A 19,772-nucleotide genomic window follows, 5' to 3' on the forward strand; every position below is an offset into this window, starting at 1 on the left:
TTTGGGACCCACTCATGCAGCCACCCGTGGCCAACGACAGCAAGAGCGGTAGATTCTGAGGTACCCGTAAACCGATCACGAACAGCAAGCTTTCGGATCAAAAGAAGAGCAAGACATTCTTTACCCGTTTATGAGTCATTCGCGTATCTACTTTCCTTTAGAAAGTAGTTAGCCCATTTAAAGTGCGTCCCATTGATGACGTCGTTATGTGCGACCGACTCATGCGGCGGGATACCCCATTGATCTCTGCCATAAGGTAGTGAATTGCACATGGTGGGCTCCACAGGTGTGGCCACCACTTCTGTCCAACCACATGGCGGGTTGGCGGTTACGTGGTTAAGAACCGAAGAACGCTTGTCATTTTCGTACTCGTACATGGTTAATAACTGAAGCTACCGCCGTCAGACGTGATGAGACCTTTACGTGGAACCCAATTAAGGCGGCCGTATTCACCAATCACGGCGCGGGTAAGGACACGAGTAGCGGTACTCTCTCTCTCTCTCTCTTTGGATTCTATTCGGCCCTCTTTCGAGCGATCACCAAATAACGGTACTGCCAAACCCAAAAGGAGGGCCGAGATAATTCCAATCTCCTTCCTCCTCTCGGCCCCAATTCCTGTGTCGTTTTCCCGCCCGATCGACGAGACTTCCTCTCGCAGTGCACGAGACGACGCACGCGGATCGAACCTTCTAGGTAATTTTCCGCCCACATCCCTCTCCATTCTCATCTCCGATCCGTTGTACGACTCCGGTCGTGTTCTTCCTCCTCTATTTCTGGCCTCCGCTGTTGGAGATCAGCCTTAACCTCAAGCGGTCTCCCTCTCTCGCTTCGTTGCATATTCTTACTCTGGATTCGTCTGATTTTCGTGGAATTCAGTAGTCATTTGGGTTTCAGCACAATCTGTTTGGTTCTTTGACCTATTCTTTCTTTCTGTGTTTTATGGAGATTAGGGTTTCTTGTTAGTGCTTCGTGCTACCCTTTATTTGATTGTTTTTTTGGAAAACAATATTTTTCCGTTTTGTTTTCTTGTGATTTTAGTAAAAAATTCTTCTTTTTTTCATAGTATCTTTTGCTTACGTGAGATTCTTTAGATTTTGCGATTTGATCATCTGCTTGATTTTTTTCTGATTTTGTTTGCTTGGCTTTCGTACGATTGGGGGTTGACTGGGTCACTTCTTTTGAATGTTTTAGGTTGTTTCTAAGCTATAGGCGGGTTTTCCTTTCGAATCATCGTGCGAGTACCAAAGCGCGGCGATGTCTGCTTCCACTGCTGCAGCAATCGCGGCATCGCCGGCCACCAATAATGGTGCATCTCTGAGTTTAGATGCAGACACAAAATCGAATGCAAAGAGGAGAACGATGGTGGTCGTGGAGAAGAGGGTGAGTGCCGATGGGCTTGCTGAAGGGGCGATAAATGGGATTGTTAATGGGAAGGATCTAAGCCATACGATAAGGGGAGAATCTGTGATTGAGAGAAGAAAAGATTATTCACAGTTGAAGAAGCGGTTGATTGCTTCATCCACAGGATCCCCACGGCACAAGAAAGCAGCACCAAAACCTGGGAAATCCAAGTGGCAAACTGTCATTAGTGTCCTTACCAAGAACTGCTTGCTTCTTGCAGTCCTCGTATGGTTGGGGCAGACTATTTGGAGATGGAGTTTCAGCATAGGAGACAATGCGAACTCTTCACTTGCTGCTTTTGATTATGAAAGCAGGATTTCTGAAGTTGAGATATCTTTAAAGAAGACTGCTAAGATGTTGCAGGTACAACTAGATGTAGTAGATAAGAAAATTGGAAGTGAGATAGGGATTTTGACCAAAGAATTGTTGGAGAAAGTCGAAAAAAAAGGAACATTGTTTGAGGAGGAGTTGAAGAAGTTGGCAGCTAAAACTGATTCTTTGGACAAGTCTTTGGGCGAATTCAAGGACAAGGATCTGCTATCAAGGGAAGAATTTGAAACTCTTCTGACTGAGTTAAAAAACAGTAAAGGTGTAGACGATAGTAATATGAATTTGGATTTGGATCACATTAGGATGTTTGCCAGGGATATTGTTTGGAAAGAGATAGAAAAGCATGCAGCTGATGGTCTTGGAAGGGTTGATTATGCTTTAGCTTCTGGTGGGGCCAAGGTGGTTAGGCATTCAGAGCCCTATGGTTTTGGCAAAGGTAACGGTTGGTTCACAACTGCTAAAGGTCGTAACAGAGTTCATGCTAGTGCAAACAAGATGCTGGAGCCTAGCTTTGGAGAACCTGGCCAGTGTTTTCCTCTTCAAGGAAGCAGTGGATTTGTTGAAATTAAGCTAAGAACAGGGATCATACCTGAGGCTGTCACGCTGGAGCATGTCTCTAAGGTAATTTTTTTTCTGCTCCTGCTGCATTCTAGTTTTCCATTTACATTAATGATGATTCTCATACAGCCATAAAATGTTTGAGCCTCTATTATGCGTCTCTATCTATTTTTTTATTTGTCGGTGTGTTGCGTTTAACCTACACTTTCCTAGAATGATTAGCATGAGTGGTACAGGTGGAACCACCTAATGTCGATTTACTTGGGACTAATAATTATACGTCCTGAATGGGGATCTAGTGCCTTGATTTTGTAATTCCTTTTGTCAATTATGAGGCAATGCAAGAAAATGAAACGCTTAAACTGTTTTCATTTTCAGTTATGTTGCTTTGACTGAGGTTATACTGTGCTTCTCTTATTACAACTGCCATTTATATGCAGCTTGTTACCCATTTGCTTGCTTGGAGCCCTGGACACCTTGAAATCTTTTAATGAGTAGGTCGCTTCCTATATGTTGCTTGTCAACCTTTTGCATAAGGACTATTTTGAAATTCAAATTTCGTATCAGCTTTCTTAAAGGTAAAATATTTGAAATAATTTCAAGGTAAGAGAGATAGCTTATATAAATTAAACATAGATTTGAAAAAATGCAACACATGGTTCCTACATCAGATTCCTTTTGCTTATAATTACAAATCATGTACTTCTATTTTGTTGAAATGCACAAGCTAAGAGCTACCGTGTTTTATATGGAAATCAAAACTTACTAGGATGTGAGACAGCTGTGCTTAATTGTAGGTTTGATTATAACAGTCATCTAACTTTTACAAAATTGTGATCTTATGGTAAAATTAAGAAGACTGTTTGATTTTCCTTTTCTGGAAGTGTCTCAGGCGTCCAATGATAAGCGGTGGATTAAACATTGTTCCATGATGAATATTGTTGTTTGGAAATCTTTAAGATCTTTTCAGATACTACTTGTTTTATATAGGAACCTTAACTAAATTAATACTGTTTGAGGATCAAAGCTACAACTTTTTCTTGTTACACATGATTTAGGACTATGAAAGATGCCATCTTTATGTCAATTGAGTTTCTCACAGTAAATTGCATTAATCGCTGTGCCATCGAGTGGTACAGTAGCTGCTGTGAATTTGTCTGTAACAATCAGGAAGAACAATAACATAGACATAACATGAATAAAGTAGCGAGGAGGAATCTGAAAGTTGGTGTTGCTTTTTAAGCAGTTTCTAATAATATGACTGCATAGCCTTTTAAGCAGTTCCTCTGAAACTTGGCTAAAATAGAAGTATGAGACTGAATGGTTGGATCTTGGAAACTGAGCGAATCAAGGATCCCAATAAACAAAGCACTCATGAAGAAGCTGGAAGGAACATGGATTCATATGATCATTCAGGTTCTCAAACTTAAAAGAAATCACCTTTTTTTTTTTTTTTTTTGTTGAACCCTGCACATCATCATTCGTTTGTTTTTTCTAAAATCTACCATACGTTCCTCTAATATCCGAAGAAGGATGATGCTTAGGAGGGCTTCATGCTTTTTATCTTATACGCAGCAACAAATCTTGTGTTTCTAGAAGTTGCAATTCTTAGTTGGCCTCTCATGTTTGTGTGGTATGATTATTTCTAGTGAAACCTTATCTTGTTCTTTGCTTTGCTACTTCTCCTTGGAGCTCATCTCCACATATGGATTACTAACGTGCATCATGAGTCTGACTCCTGATGTCCCTTCTTGGAACGTGTATGGTATGCAGAGTGTGGCTTACGACAGATCGAGTGCCCCCAAAGATTGCCAGGTCTCTGCTTGGTTTGAATCCTCCGAGGAAGACCCATCTGGTGGTGTGAAGAAGGTTTTTGCCTTAACTGAGTTCTCCTACGACCTCGAGAAGAGCAACACACAAACGTTCGATGTAGAGGCGAGGGACTCCGGCGACGTCGTCAACATGGTTCGGCTCGACTTCACCTCCAACCATGGGAGTGCTGCTCTGACCTGCATCTATCGCTTCAGGGTGCACGGTCACGAGCCCAGTACATCTGCAACCATGGGTTTGCAGCCCTGAGGGAGCATGTTTTATGTTGTACCCACCCTTATTTTCTGATCGTAGGGCATCCTCTTCACATCTTCTCTCTGCTCCTTTTGTCTGAGAACAGATGGACTTGGGATCTTCTGATCATTTTGACCCCTTTCTGTTCTTGCGGGTAGCAGCAGCTGTTACACTGAGACGGTGCCATCTATTTTATTGCATGTACGAATGTGGAACATTCGTATTTTGTTCTCTCATCAGTATTCTTTTGGGGGATTCTTGTTATTGTGCAGTATGCAACTGAGAATGTCATCGTCATCATTCCAAGCGTCGAGGGATAGACAATAGCTTTTCCCGTGAGCTCACAGCCCGTTCGTGGCATCACAATGGAGGAATCCAATCACCAGGCAGGTAAGGTGAGACGGGCATTGGTAAGACTGTCCCAAAGATAATTTAACTCATATTGCTACTGTCGATGGTTGTCGACCTGTTAATACTCTGTTAATAGGAAGATTTAGTGGAACGCTAAACTGATGATACCTAACCGACATATGGCATGGCTAGCCAGCAAGTAGCTGTCCTGGTGATTTTTTTTTTTTTTCATAAATAAACTTTAGTGTTTATTTCTCCAAATATGAACTTAAAATATATTTCCATCTAAACTTTTGTATTATGCACATATTAATATTGGTTAGTCTTAGCACAGAAAGGATGACAACGGACAATGGAAGAAGATACACAGAGAGGGCAAAGAGAACATGAAGGTGTGATAAAAATTTAACCAGTTTATTATAAAATTCTTGGCCCCATCTTTATCATGAAGGTGTGAAAAAGATGACATGACAATGGAAAAGAAGCAATAGGCAAAGACCCATCTGATTTAGGATGAAATCTTCTAAACCCATAATGAACCCCAGGTGGGTAAAGATATAGTATCACCCATATAATAGGCAAAGTGCCCCAGATACTTAATAATTTCTAAAACCTAGGGCATAAAGTGAATTTTTCTGGAGAAATTGACAATTACTTTTTTGTATGATAAAATTTATTTTTATCATATGTGTTTTTAGAGGTGATGTATATCTTTGTTAACTAATAGAATACAAGATTAATTTTTGTATGTAACCAAAGAAAAAACGCAAAAGTATTTAATGCGCTACATGTAGAGGTTTAAAAATTGTAATGGCAAATAAGCCATTTCCAAACCTTACAACGATATATACATGAATTGATGCTTACAGGCCAAAAGGAAAAGTTGTCCAGAAAAGAAACATAATTCGGGTTATATAGAAAGAGAATAACCATTACGATTCCTCAATTGAAGGGTGTCAAGATAACGTCTGCATGTTCAATAAATTTTGTTAGTCAGTGCTAACCGATTGGTCGCCCGAGAATGCACTTCCACCGGATGCAGCTGAACCCGTCTGCGAAGTGCTCCGACCTCTGCTTCTGTGCATTTGCCTGAGTCTAAAAACATCTCTCGGAAGTGGCCGACTCTGCACGGTCGTCGATTCATCATCTTCTTGCCCTGGAGGCATAGTATGTCATTCATGTTAGGAATATAGATGCACAAGGGCACTTGAACATGATTCTATATGCAACAAAACCTGTAATTTGATCAGGCATATTGATAGAGAAGCTACTTAAATTCAAAACAAAGCTCGAGGGATAGTCTGGCAAATTAGCTTATTTTAGAAATGTGCAAGTTATAGAAATCAAGAACTCAAATATTCTAATGAAAACATGCATTCATGCATGGACATTGACAACCGTTATCTATACCTATATGTCAAGAATGTATCCTACGTGTGCATATGGCCAAGTCAAGAAATAGTGAAATGCAACATGAGAATTTCTCCAACCCTAACCGTGAATTTGTTCAAAGAGTAACTGGGTGTTATTTTCAGTCCCGATCACAAATGATGTTGAAACACTGGATGCTCAAGGCCACTCTTCTGGAACTGACTGGAGCATAATTGCACTGACCAGAGTAGAGGATGCTACTGGATATGAAGCTCTCACAAAAGTCACAGACAAAGAACTCAACATGCGATTAAGATGCAGGTGCAGCAGCCTAAGCAGAAAAGTTCAAATACAGAGAAATGCACCAGCTGGACACACTCTTAGTTGGATAAAGAAGACTGCTACTGCTGTATCTATAATTAGGAAGTGCTCAATAACTCAAAACCAGAGGAAGAATTCTTAACACCTTTGTACATAAAGCCTCTCCCCTAAATATATCACTAATGTGACATATTTGACAAGTGGATTTTCCTTTGTACATAAAGCCTCTCCTCTAAATATATCACTAATGTGACAAATTTGACAAGTGGATTTATCGTGGCACATAAAGCCTCTCCCCTAAATAATATATCACTAATGTGACAAATTAGACAAGTGGATTTAATTTCAACAAGGAAAACTGATGCATTTGATTGATCAACTGGTCAGCTTTCAAAACCATTCAATTAACCTATGTTAGGGAGCTTATGGAACAAAAGAGACACATGCACATAAATGTCGATTTTTCTTGGTGGCTAGATATAAGAAAAGGCAGCGGTGCTGAAGGTACATACTGTCAAGATCTTTTCTTTTGCCTGAATGTCCATCTCTAGGAAGCCTGTGAGGTGGTCCATTGTTCATTCGTGTCTTGATAGAGCCCGAATGGTCACTTGTGGTAGGTCCTGGACCACCAGGCATTTGCTGAAGAGAAGTGGCTGGTTTTCCAGTCTGTCCTGTTGGTATAGAGCTCTGTAGCAAAATAGATAAAACCACATCTATATCTGGAGATGGTCCTGTCAAATCATAAAAAATGTCTCAAAAACATAGCTTTAACCAACAAATATGCAAGTTATTAAGCAAAATGTGATACAGGAACATAGTGCAACCACAAATAAAATATGTAACTTTCAACTGCAATCATGAGTAAGACTGTAAGGGTTCAGATACTAGCAGACTTCAGAAACGGATATACTAAAGATAACATTCGTACAAAATTGTGTCATACAATCAAAAAATTTAATGGCATATGATACATCGTGAAGGCTGTTAAAAATAAACACTGAGTTTATTTGCTACCAAGTTCAAATAGTTTCTACAAAAGAGAAATCTGATTGTTGCAAAAGCAAGATTGTGGATTCATGAACTTCAGCATCTTCATGATTACTTCAGGAAGAGCAATTTTGGGACTCTTTATCTCCTGGATAAGTTGATCTACAAAATTAATTCACATTGCTTTTCACATCAAGGTTTGCCATTTTAGATACCAAATACGTGCATGCCTTTGCTGATATACCAACACATTGTCACGAACTTAGCTGAAATTGCCTAAGTCGTGAGGCACCCTTGCGGTCAAGACGTGAACTTAGCTTGAGTTGTCTAAGTCGCGACACACCCTTACGCCAACTTCACGGACTTAGTTGAGATTGCTTAAGTCTTGAGGCGTCCTTGCGACATATGCGTCGACAAAGGTTCAGCCTAGTTGCAACCTCGTACAGGTCTCGAAGGACCTGTAAAACAAAAAGTTGATTAGATTGAAAACAAGTGACGAACAAGTCCCGACGTCTCGTAAAGAGGGAAGCTTTAAAAGCAATTCAGCAAGCACCTTGTGTGCACAGGAGAAAAGAGAGAGAGAGGAGGAAAACAAGGACTTTATAAGGTAGAACGAACAATTACAAGTCCACAAACAACTGTTCACCGGGTGCCGGGCGCGAAGGCAAGTTCCCGTCAAGTCAACGTGCGAACTTGTGAAGATTTTTCAATGCCCGACAATATACCGAAACCCCATCCAACCCTATGCCACCTGGGGGGTTCCAGGGTGCTAGGATGGCTGACATTTCGTACGCTGCAGTGTGCTGAAAAAAACAGCCCGCGACACGCGAAAACAGAGCCATTTTGATGCTTTTTGGCCCGGCGCGGTGAGCGATCGCATTGTGCACTGCAACCTATTCGAACATGTATTTTTACAAGCAAAAACACACAAAACCAAGACAAAACAGACTGCCATATCTTTGTTCAAGCACGCAAAAGCGATGAACGGTTCGTTGAACGAAGTTGTTGCGAGTGCGCGACGACCGTTTGTGACAACATGGTACGATCGTATGTACTAGGTCCAAAAGAAAAGGTGGGAGAGATGGGGAAGAAGATGGGAGGAGGCGGCAGCGGCCATCAAGGAGAGGAATACTGCATGTAGCACCATGTGGATGGCCAGCTAGTGTTCATACAAAAACCCCAAAGGTTGTGTGGGCGGCAAGAACAGATAGAAGAGATAAATACATCTAGGAAAAATAGGGTAGTTTCAGTTGAATACAAAACAAGGAAAAACCATTTAAGATGGTCAAACATATATAAAGAATATTTATGCATTGGTTATTATTGTTGAGGTAACTTAGAATGTTGCTGAAAAGGAGAAACGGTCTAAGAAAATTTTATTCAAGGCATCAGAGACATTTGATAACTTTTTGTTTGACTAGTAATATTACCCTCAGTATTCCTTAATGACTTGACAAGTTCCATGTAGCTGACACTTAATAGTAGGGATCTTAGTGCTCGTGAACATTCCAAAATGCAGAAGATAACCTAAAGTTATTGTGACCCTTTAGTAGGAGGGATTCAATCCATTTCAATTCAATCAAATCATATTTCAGATGGATAATTTGTGAATATGAATTCCCAAACATATCTTTGACAGTATATATTTTAAGCCTGGCATGAGAAGGGTGTGAATGTGTAGGCATGTGTGTCAACATACGCATGAGAAGACCAGAACAAAAACAATGTTTTGAGCATCTCAAGTATCAACAACCATGAGAAAAGGGCTAAAATATATATAATATATTTGACTAATATTGTGGATAACAGAGTGAATGCAGCACACATAAAAAAAAAGTTTAAAACATTAACATCAAAAATTTCCCCACAATCTAGAACAAGAAATTGCTTCCTCTGGATATGCAGGATCATAATGCTTCAGGACATCTTAACATATAGTAATTATCAAATATATGATTTATTGGTGTGGAGATCCAATAATTCAGGGAAGACAGGACAAATACCCATTCCAAAGATTAATCATCCATAGCTGGAAGGTCATCGATTATTCAACCATGGTGGTGTCTCTACCAATGACACAGTGATCTTCATTGTTTGTAACAAAGCAGAATACAGCTAACTTGAAGAAAAAAATGACTTGATGTGTCAAACAAATAATCTAGATAAGCTGGTTAATTGATAAAGTAATGGTACCTTCAACAGCAGGCATGTTTGTGATGAAAGCCATTAAGGTCGGTGAAATTACTTTCAGGATGTCATCAAATGATTTTAGACCACTACCGACGAGACTTGAACCAGATGCAGATGTGGAAGCAGCTTCAGATCCTGTGGCATTTGAAAATGGAGCATGACATGCCTTTACAGAAATCACATGCTTCTGTCTGAATTGGAAATCCAACTATCATACTACATCTGCAAGGTACTTGATGTACAAATAGAAAAAGAAAACTGAAGTGTTACTTGTAGTGGAATAGTTACTTGGTCCTTCACTCCTACCCCACTTCAACAACAATATATAGATTCCTCGTGGTGTTTCATAATACTTTTACATCCTAGATCACCATTGTACATAATTTAGAACATCAAAATTGGAGATTAATTCTCATCAATCTCATGGTTCTCAAAACCAGCATTTAATACCTTTATTCATACACAAAATGGACCAATATTAAGAAAAAATTTTATAATATACCACAATGTTCTAAATACTGGGCATAGTATCTGGTACATTTTGATATGACAAGGGGAAGGCACATGGACTGGGTGATTACCCCAATATGGTTGGAAACAGGGCATACTAGACATTACACTATTCATGTATCCATCGAAACATGACAGATACTCAAATATGTGCTAGATGTATTAATTTTTAAAATAATTTTTAAAGCAGAACTGGTTGCAAAGAACTGTTTGCTGAAAACTGTAGATAACCTTTGCCTCTTTATCTCCGCTGCAGAAACAACCACCAGCGAAGCCCCCCACCACCATCCACAACCATCACTGCTATCTCAGCATCCGCCTCATCCAACTCATCATGTGCCTGCTCCTGTCACTACCCGTTCCTCATGTTGCTGTTGCCACCACCTCCTTCGACATACATCACTTCCCTCTGCAACTCTCTCTTCTCCTCCCGCTGCCTTCATCCTCTGCTCCTCTCTTGTTTCCTCCTCCCTTCTCTCGTTTCTCTTAGTCTGGGTTGTACTGACCCAAAGCGAGCGTTTGTATGTCAGTATTGCAAAGGTACCATTGGTCCAATAGCTAACCAATATCAGCACCGGACCAAGATTTTAAACCTTGATGTCACACAAACATAATCTTTTGCAATGTTCTATAATTAGCACATAACATGTGCTATTGTCATAGTGGATGAGAGTCTAAAGAGAATTAATTTTACACTTTGAGTTATCAAGGTAATTCTTATAAATTAAAGGCTTTAGATTAAGTCATATATGACATGCAATTTAGTAATGCTAAGAAGAGTCACCAGGATATAGTTAAAGTTAAATAGTCAAGAAGTTTCATTAAATAAAAAGCTTTAGTACGTTGGATCAATTGTTCAACGAGATGAAGAGATAAGAAAGCTGAACAATTAATCAAAGACAGTTGTTAAATCAGCAATGCTTTATGAATCCAAATGTCGCTCAGTTAAAAAATCATATACAAAGTGTCTACATCGTTGAGATGAGAATGTTGAGGTGGAGTGTAAAGTTATTAGGAAAGATAGGAAAAAAATATTTTTACCCATGAACAATTAGGTATCACTTTGATGAAAGATAAAATGAGGAAAAAACGTTTAAGATGACATAGACATGTACTAAAAAAATTCATATATGTTAAAAGGGGTAAAATGATTATTGTTAGTTGTACAAGGACAGATGGAGAAAGACCTAAAAAACTCTTAATTTAAATAATGATTTAAATATTCTTAATTTAACTAAGATATGTCTTTTTATAAATCTCAATGGTGACAAGAAATCTATGTAGTTGACCCCAAATAATTGAGACTTTATGACTTTGTTATTGCTGTATAAATTAGCACATAGCATGTTCATTACAACTTGGTGAAGTATAACTAGAATGTTAATTTTTTCATTCCAAGTATATTGCCAGAAAGAATTCAAAATTTAAACTTTAGTTAACAAAACCAAGGTGATAGTTGGCTGTTGATTTAGTAGGAATATTTTCCATTCCTCTTGTAGTTGTGGGAGCCAAAGCCCTGTAAAGGTTAGTCTCTTCAAGAGTGGTATCCACTAATACATACGATCAAAAAGCAAACAAACGAAGGTGCTTAATGCAAAGCTTGCGGAGTTAGAATATAGATGGGATTGGCTGAAAAGTAATTAAGAACAAAAACCATATGACTCAAAAGATAAATAAAATTTTAAAAAGATATGAAAGTTGCCCTTTTATAAAATTATTTTATAACATAAAGAAATACATAAAAAATATAAATATAAGAAGGGATGGAAGTTTCTATACAAAAGGTTTATTCTTACATGTTTTATAAAATTTATGGAAATATTTCCTTCAACAACAAGTTAATCTCTTATTAAGAATAATTTTATGTATACAAATAAACATATAACACATATACTTGTTTTTATAAGTATTTAATGCTTGATAATTTACTAAAGATGAGTTCTGTATAACAATTTACTAGGATAATGGATACCAATAAATCAGACATACATAAGTAATATAAAACTATTTCTGTTATATTGTTTTCTTAATTTATATTATGGTCCACTATCTTCAATTAATTGCTATACATATTGCATAAGTGAATTTTTTATATACCAATTTATCCTTCAGCATTTATCCAAACATCAGCTTGTGTGGGACTGGATGAGCAACAAGAATCATGATTGACTGAGCTGGGCAAAAAAGTCAGGGTAGATTTTGGACATAATGTTATCTTATTATACATTTCTTTTATAAAAGAAACTCAATGACATTTTGAGCCTTGCCTACTTAATAGTTCCAAACTCTTCCAGTGCATATCCTCTTCCTGCTCTTTTGGTCATTTTTGACAATTTTAATGGTGATTTCATGGTTTAGCCAAGATACAGGCAGAAATCAGGACAGCTGCTGCGGGCACTGACTCAGATTGGTTGATCCAGCTTAACAGTGGTCAGAGAAGCTCAAGGCAAACCCCAACAAGCAATGACTCCATAGACTCATTTATCTCACCAATCTTCTTGCAAAGATAAGCCCTAGTTTGCTATGCCTTTTGTGAGGGTTAGAACATATTGACAAAGGACTTAAAGATGAAGAAGTTGGTAACAACAAGGTGTGAAAAAAGAAATCCATATTTATATGGGAATCATTGGATGCCCAATTCAACTACATAGATTTGCACCCTTTCTGTTAAAAAAACTGTCAATATCAAAGACTTTTACCTAAAGTTTGCCTTGGATCATATATAACCATTCTAGCAGTATCCGGATAAACAACCTTTGCAGAAGGCGGCAAAACCTTGGAATTTGTTGTTAATCCAACAGAACCTTTCTCTGCACCATAACATAATGATAATTTTATAATTATCAAATTATTATGAATGGGAACTTTTTTGCAGAATGACAAATAATTGATACCGGTGATATTAGCTCCATGTAGTAGATTTGACTTGTCAACCCTTCTGTTGATGTTTTTTACAAGCCACTGAAAGTAACATGAAATTGTTAAAGAAACATCACACTGTTGGCACGATAAAGGGCACACAAAAATAAATAGAAGAAAAACCTACTAAGATTAATTTGAAAAGAATCATTATGTAAAAAGCACTTAAAAGTTAAAACTATGCTCAAATAAACCTCTTACACATTCTTCCTAGCAAGGAAAAACAAGAAATTTGCTTCTCAACTAATGCATAAATATTTAACTGTCATGTATCTCACATCAAATCGACTAAATTGAGAATATGGATGTATTATTTGTCAGTAGAAACATTCACTACATTCTGTAATAATCTGTCAACAGAAAGTCATAAGTTCACAATATTATCACATCAAGAAATAATTTAATTTCATACTTCTTCTACATAATAGAAAATATAGCATTGCACATGTTGTAAAACCAATCATGCTTTATTGATAAAAAACATTGGATAGATAAGAAATAACATGTTCCAAAAGTTACTGTAGCCAAAATGAGAATGCTATGATGGATGTTTGCAGTTACTAAAAAAGATAAGTAAAAGATAATTTCATTTGTGAAGAATTAGGCTTAGCCCCTATAACTAATAAAGTGAGAAAAAATAATATAAAATAGCATGAACATAATGAAAGAAGATAAATAGACATTGTGGTAAGACAAGTTGACTATAATTAGTGGCATGAGGAGAGAGCGTGAGATTTAAGAAGGCTTAATAAGAACAACAGAAGGATAATTGAATGCCCTTGATTTCATTGGCATATTGCTTAACGTCAACAGTGGAAAGGTTGTCTGTAGGCAATCTCAGATATTTGGTACATTATCGTTTTTTCTTTCTTGTTGTACTGCTTGTACAAACTACATTCAAGGAATCGAGCAAAACCAAGACTCCAGCCCTATGTAACCAAGGTCATCTACTAAGATACTTCTGATATTTAGCTCAATTAGCGGCAAATCCTAGGATCATCATGGATACATAAGCTTTCTCTTGGTATTTCACCAAGTTCTTTTTGGTCATCTCCCTATCATGACACCTCTAATTTGAACTGAATCCCATTAGTCAAGGCACTTGAAGTTAAATAATTGGGTGTTTGAGAAATCTTTAACAATTTCCTCTCTAATTCTCAACCGGTTTTGCATCCAAGGATCTTGGAGGAAATAAACAATGGTAAATCATGTGGATAAGTTCATTAATCAAAGGATTTTATTATCTGTATCCTTTTGATATACAAATAAGCTCCAAGTCTCTATAATGATGCATTTCATATTTTGAATAGTTACACTCTACTACCTAAATACATAAAAAGGTTTGCATTAATGAAATGAAAATGTTGAGATGGATGTATAGAGTATTTTCATTTGTAAACAAAGAGGTGTAACTTAGATACAAGATAAAATGTGGGCTAATGGTTTAACATGGTATACACAAGTGTTAACGAGATAAATAGATGACGTAGTTAGAAGAATTGAAACAATTACTAAAAGTGGTACAAGGAGAAGGAGAGGGTATAAAAAGATTTCATTGGAGACTATAAATAAATATTTAAATGCCCTTCGTTTAACCAAGAATGTGGCTTTTTACATAGCTCATGGGTAAAATATTGATGTAGCCGACACCAAATAATTGGAATATTTACAGCTTTGTTGTTATACATTATGCTACCTAAATTTAGCAAAAAATGAAATAAAGTGACTGAAAATATAAAAAGATAATAATCAAAAGATTCCAATTTCAATAAAAAATGACGATATATTTTGGTATATAGATGTGATTTTTAAGAATCTTAAAGCAGAACACAATGCTTGCTGACTACATAATGCATAATTGTTATACAAGTAAAACCAACAAAATGATTACCTCCTGTCTTGCCAAATGATCCAGATCTTTTGGCGAACATGGCCAAAGATCCATGAAGCTATAACGTGAGATGACATCATATAAAGTATTCTCCAATACTGTGGAACCTTCCTCAACTGATCTAGTTAAAGCCTCCTTCTTTCTTTGTTCAACCTGTATTAACAGAACAAGTCACAAAGCCTAAATCCACAAATTTTAATTACAGGAAGGTAAAATATCCTACTCAAGCCAAATATAGAGTGATGGTTGAGCAATTGCTCTCTCTGCTAACTCATATATTGATGAAGCTCCAGATCTATGAAATGAGAGCTGAATCGAGCTTCTAGATGAAAAAGACACCAGAAAAAAAATCAAAGAGAAATATTATAGCCCTTAAGTAAACAATAAATCTAATAACAAGAATACAGTTTAATATACCAAGATTTATTCACAGATGGACATTTTTGGTTCATGTTTTCTATATTCTAAGTTCTTTGGGTCAGATCTAGCAAACTCCCTTCTATTCAGATCCCTTGCATCTAGGGAACCTATGAATGTTGCAAGAGTGAAATTAAAAATACCGGACACAAAAGCACAGTAAGCAAAAAAACTGTCTTTGACCTTAATGGAAAAAGCACCTGAGTTCTTGATGCATTTTCAGAATATCATCTCCCAGGTTCAGTAAAGCAGACACTAGTTATATTCATCAATAACTAACACTAAGAGACCAAAAGCTTTAATTTGAGTACTTGCCAATGTAGATACATACACAAAATTCCAAACAAACACACTAATGTGAGGAAATACATATATTATAAATTGACTTTTGTGTGTGGTTAAATATAAATTTAACTCAAGCAAAAAATTTACAAATTAGACTAAATTTTGTTGGAACACAACATTATTCATACTCAATTTCAAGAAATTAAACATTTTTTATAAAATTGTTTTATGAAATAATGATTGTAATCTAAAAAACCTCTAAAGTATTTCCTAATCGGCTTCTGCTATAGAATTATCAGTAACAATGTGCAACAATTTTTACTATGTTTTAAGTCCTCAGAGGATACCTACTGTGCGCAAAGAAATAGTTATAAATAAGACTGGAAACATTATAGTGAATGCATTTCTGCTTTATTTTATATGCTTCTCCATATTTTTGCAAAAATTCATACATCATCTTTAAAACCAACACTGGAGCTCAAAACAAAGTTGATGTGCTTCATGTATGACAAGTATACCATGATATAGCCCAACTAGACCCAGTAAGACTTGACCTAAACCTTCTATTGGCTCTTACAAATGCAATCAGATTGAATTTCAAGCTAGCTGACCCTAATGTTCCTAATGCTATCACAGAATCAATCTATTCTTCTCTAACTTAATCAAGATGCAGAAGCCCCATTTATCCAGAAACTCTTTGGCATCCTCCGAATTTACTATACACTTCTGGAATCAATTAAACGTGTCTCTCTTGGAATTTTGGCTGGTGCTTATTCATCAAATAGGCCTTCTAGGATTCCAACCCTCATGATCCAAGCTAGCCCAAATTATGATTATTCCATATTCTTAGTACCCAATAAGGGCCCACCTAACTGAAATCAACTGCTTTAATCCTCCATCAGCCTCATTAATAATTAACAAGAATCAGCTATAACATCGGTTGACCATTCTCGTGTCCAATTGCATCAAGTCAAAATTTCCACCCTAAGTTTGGTAAAAACTAATTACAATTAATCAATCACAATTGTTAATTTCATCATGCCATTGCAGCTATAACATCAGTTGACCATTCTCATGTCCAATTGCATCGAGTCAAAATTTCCACCCTAAGTTTGGAAAATTAATTACAAATAATCAATCACAATTGTTAATTTCATCATGCCATTGGCATGCAAAAGAACAAAAATTAAGAAGAGCTAAATTGTTTATGCAGTGCACTAAGTGAAACATAATATTTTGAAGAAAATACATAAAACAAAGGTCTACTGAGCTTTACTAGACATTTTGTCACTTGCAACTTAAAACACAATACCCTAGTCATTTACTAGAAAGAAGATGCTCTAAACAATTATGGAATTCTTCACAGCTCTATGATCCATCAGCTTCTAGTATCAGGATCGAGAATACATTGTTACCTAACCTTATGCATAATTGTCATGTCACTCAATATTAGGGAACAAAGCTGGAAACTTCATCAAGAAAGAACTTAAGGTGCATATAGAGTTATCAGTTATCATGTTCTACTTGCAGGAAAATGCATTGACTATTTTCAAAATGCCCGATGCAATCAATTCAATTCATATTGGAATACGAGTATTGCTTAATAAGAAATTGTAAAAAACGAAGCCATGCCTTCAACATGCTGGTCAGATCTCCATATGTTTGCTCAAATTGACAAAATCGTATCCATATCTGCACGAGGAGTTTACATGAGAACTAGTACAATTAATTGTATCAAGCAAATGATAAAGAGGACCAGATCCAGTAAAACACTGAGAAATTAACAAAGCATAGTGATTGAAAGGTTTATGTCTAGTCCAATTGCTGGTGACTTTATTATGGAAAATCTTACTCAGCTCAGTTTTTTTTATGATAAGAACAATTAGTTGTCCAATCCAGTGAAAAGACTCCTTTTCAGAATTAACTCAAGCATTGAGACTGTAGTGAAAAAGATTTATGGATAAATAATAATTTTAAATAATTAATGATAACTAATAAGTAGTTATTGTTACTTCATTTCTGAAGAAGGTAAAATTTAGAAGCAAGTTTGATTACAACTTGGGTTAGCGAACATACTATTTACTACCATTGTTCCAGGGATCAGTTTCTTATGGCATTATAATTCAGGTACATAAATTTAGTCCACAGAACAGCCAAGAAAAAAGAATACTCCATAGAGACAGATACTTGTATGATGAAACTAGGACCCTTTTGGGATTGAGAATTGTAAAAGAGTACATGAGACTGCACGTGTGTACTTTCTTGAAAACCAAATAAAAATTTTCAGCCACAGCTCTGCTGAGAGAAAATTAAGAATGTCTAATATGCAGCTTGAATGTTCAGGTTGGATACCAAAACAGGACCGATCCAAATCTAGGCCAACCAGCTAATGGGTCAAGATTGCGCAAACCATGACCCTGAACACACTTATGGCTTGGATAAAAATAAGTCTACTTGAACTGGTGGAATCAGTCAGACACAGGGCAACTAAATAAAGATCCTAGCTGCCAAACATCAACACTCTCATGCTAGTTGCAATCATATTGTCCGTTAGAACATCAACACCACCAAATATAATCAGCCATACAACATTTCAGGGTGCTATCAAAGTGCACAAAGATGAGACTCATTTGATAAATCTTGAAAGTAAAAACCTGAATACCTCCACAGACTTCTCTGGAGGAAGTGAACTCAAAGCCCGCTCAAATAGAGCACGTACATTTCTATCATCATTTAAACGACATAAAAAATCCGCATATCTGCAAGAAAACATCACACTTTTAGAATTCTCTAATGCAATTACTGAAGTGTGTAAGGCTGCAAAAAGGCACTACTTTCTATTTTCATATGTAAATCAAATTTCATGGTGACATAAAAGTACTAATATTGATGTTTGTTTCAGCAGAAACAAGAAAGGCCTTACTTGCTAGTATTTTGCAATGAAAAAAAGGAAGATAATTCTTTTAGCACAAAGAGAATATCTAACCTGGAGTTTCATTAAAATAAAGTTCTTTATTGATAACAACACTCGTGAAAAGCAAACACAAGAGAAAGTGAGAAACTAAGATCCCCAGTAACAACTGTTCTCCTAGGGTTTTTCTAGGGACACACTGGGTGGTCAGATATAAACAGTTCAAAAAGTATTATTAACATTTTACAAGCCCTTGGAGGAGAAAGAATAAATAAATAACAACTTTTGCATTTACCATGAACGAAGAAATGGAAGAACTTACTCAAGAATGTAACCAGGTTCATTCATGAATTTCTTTAATCCAGCTTCAAAGATGTTGTGTGCAGCCTACAAAATACAGACTTATTAAGATAACAGAAGAACTATCACATACAAATAGTTGGAATCTGATGTTGTGGCTCTTTGTTGTGCAGAAGGGAGGAAAGGTTTCATGTAGTTTGTACTAAATCTATTGAATCTATTTGCGCCAGAAGATTATAAAGTTTTAGGAAAAATATTATTATCTAATACACCCACACAAGCTTTTACGTCTTGCCTGTCAAATTTCCTTTTTATAGAATAACAACTAATCGTCGTTAATCAATCAAGATAGCACATGGTAACCTAACAATTGGCCAGCATTAATAAGTTATGCTCATAACTGAACTAAACAAAAATGCAGTTGTTTCAATAACTCCATGATTTAATGTAAGGTGTAAAATCCACAGCTTGGAAGCACTACAAAATGATATGAAAACCAAAATCATTTGTCTATCATAAACCTTTGGGTCCTTGTCGACACAAAAGACCATCGTAGCATAAGCAACAAAGACATGATATGTACAGCTTGGTGATTTTCTAGCATCCAAGAAGTACTTCCGAGCTGCTTCAACACCTTCGGTTCTCCTTAAGAATCGAATAAACTGCATCAGAAACAGGAAAAATCAAGTTGAAAATGCACATGGAATATCATTAGTGGACTTATGTAATACAAGCAAAAAAAAGGAGAAATGAGGATACTTCACCTGAATGTGAGCTAGAGACATTGAATTAGAACTGCTAGCAAGAAGACTCTCATATATTTTCTTGGCAGGCTGCATGGAAAGAATACAGTCTTCAATGAACTGTAAAACTGGTGAGAAACAATTAAATAGGACTATATCCTGACCTGCATTGCACCCCGAGATTCTTCTATTTCCGCATATGCATATTTCAGTAACTCAGAAT

The 19,772-nt window shown here is 36.6% G+C and overlaps 2 protein-coding genes across 7 annotated transcripts in view; one reads left to right on the forward strand and one right to left on the reverse strand.

The window, feature by feature from the left end:
- The first annotated feature begins 535 nt into the window (after positions 1-535).
- Positions 536-4,589, forward strand: LOC103998202 (SUN domain-containing protein 1). 3 transcript variants are annotated; one of them, XM_009419609.3, is made up of 3 exons: positions 536-693; positions 1,192-2,352; positions 4,063-4,589. In XM_009419609.3, the coding sequence occupies exons 2-3, from the start codon at positions 1,255-1,257 to the stop codon at positions 4,366-4,368; spliced, it is 1,404 nt and encodes a 467-aa protein (XP_009417884.2). In that variant the 5' UTR covers positions 536-693; positions 1,192-1,254; the 3' UTR covers positions 4,369-4,589. The 3 variants fall into 3 exon arrangements, with proteins under 3 accessions (XP_009417884.2, XP_009417885.2, XP_065024961.1); XM_009419610.3 differs by having other exon boundaries at positions 682-812; XM_065168889.1 differs by lacking the exon at positions 536-693 and adding an exon at positions 772-902.
- Positions 4,590-5,495: 906 nt separating this feature from the next.
- LOC135649231 (cleavage stimulation factor subunit 77-like) overlaps positions 5,496-19,772 on the reverse strand; it is a 30,144-nt gene continuing 15,867 nt past the window's right edge. For 3 of the 4 annotated variants that reach the window (XM_065167425.1, XM_065167426.1, XM_065167427.1), the window contains exons 12-23: positions 19,714-19,772; positions 19,571-19,639; positions 19,328-19,468; positions 18,829-18,893; positions 18,258-18,354; positions 17,228-17,287; positions 14,894-15,046; positions 12,978-13,044; positions 12,783-12,893; positions 9,577-9,708; positions 6,909-7,127; positions 5,496-5,860 (exon numbers count right to left, since the gene is read on the reverse strand). In XM_065167425.1, the coding sequence (XP_065023497.1) occupies positions 5,694-5,860; positions 6,909-7,127; positions 9,577-9,708; positions 12,783-12,893; positions 12,978-13,044; positions 14,894-15,046; positions 17,228-17,287; positions 18,258-18,354; positions 18,829-18,893; positions 19,328-19,468; positions 19,571-19,639; positions 19,714-19,772 (1,340 nt within the window). In that variant the 3' untranslated portion in view covers positions 5,496-5,693. Of the gene's footprint in view, positions 5,861-6,907; positions 7,128-7,650; positions 7,842-9,576; positions 9,709-12,782; positions 12,894-12,977; positions 13,045-14,893; positions 15,047-17,227; positions 17,288-18,257; positions 18,355-18,828; positions 18,894-19,327; positions 19,469-19,570; positions 19,640-19,713 lie in introns of those variants that run through there. The other variant, XR_010501199.1, reaches the window with a different exon arrangement.

Source organism: Musa acuminata, chromosome BXJ3-9 (assembly GCF_036884655.1).
Source record: "Musa acuminata AAA Group cultivar baxijiao chromosome BXJ3-9, Cavendish_Baxijiao_AAA, whole genome shotgun sequence".
Taxonomy (NCBI): Eukaryota; Viridiplantae; Streptophyta; class Magnoliopsida; order Zingiberales; family Musaceae; genus Musa; species Musa acuminata.

Coding starts and splice junctions, on each gene's coding strand:
- LOC103998202 (XM_009419609.3), top strand. CDS start 1,255: ATGTCTGCTTCCACTGCTGCAGCAATCGCGGCATCGCCGGCCACCAAT. Junction 2,353..4,062: donor CGCTGGAGCATGTCTCTAAG/GTAATTTTTTTT, acceptor TATGGTATGCAG/AGTGTGGCTTACGACAGATC.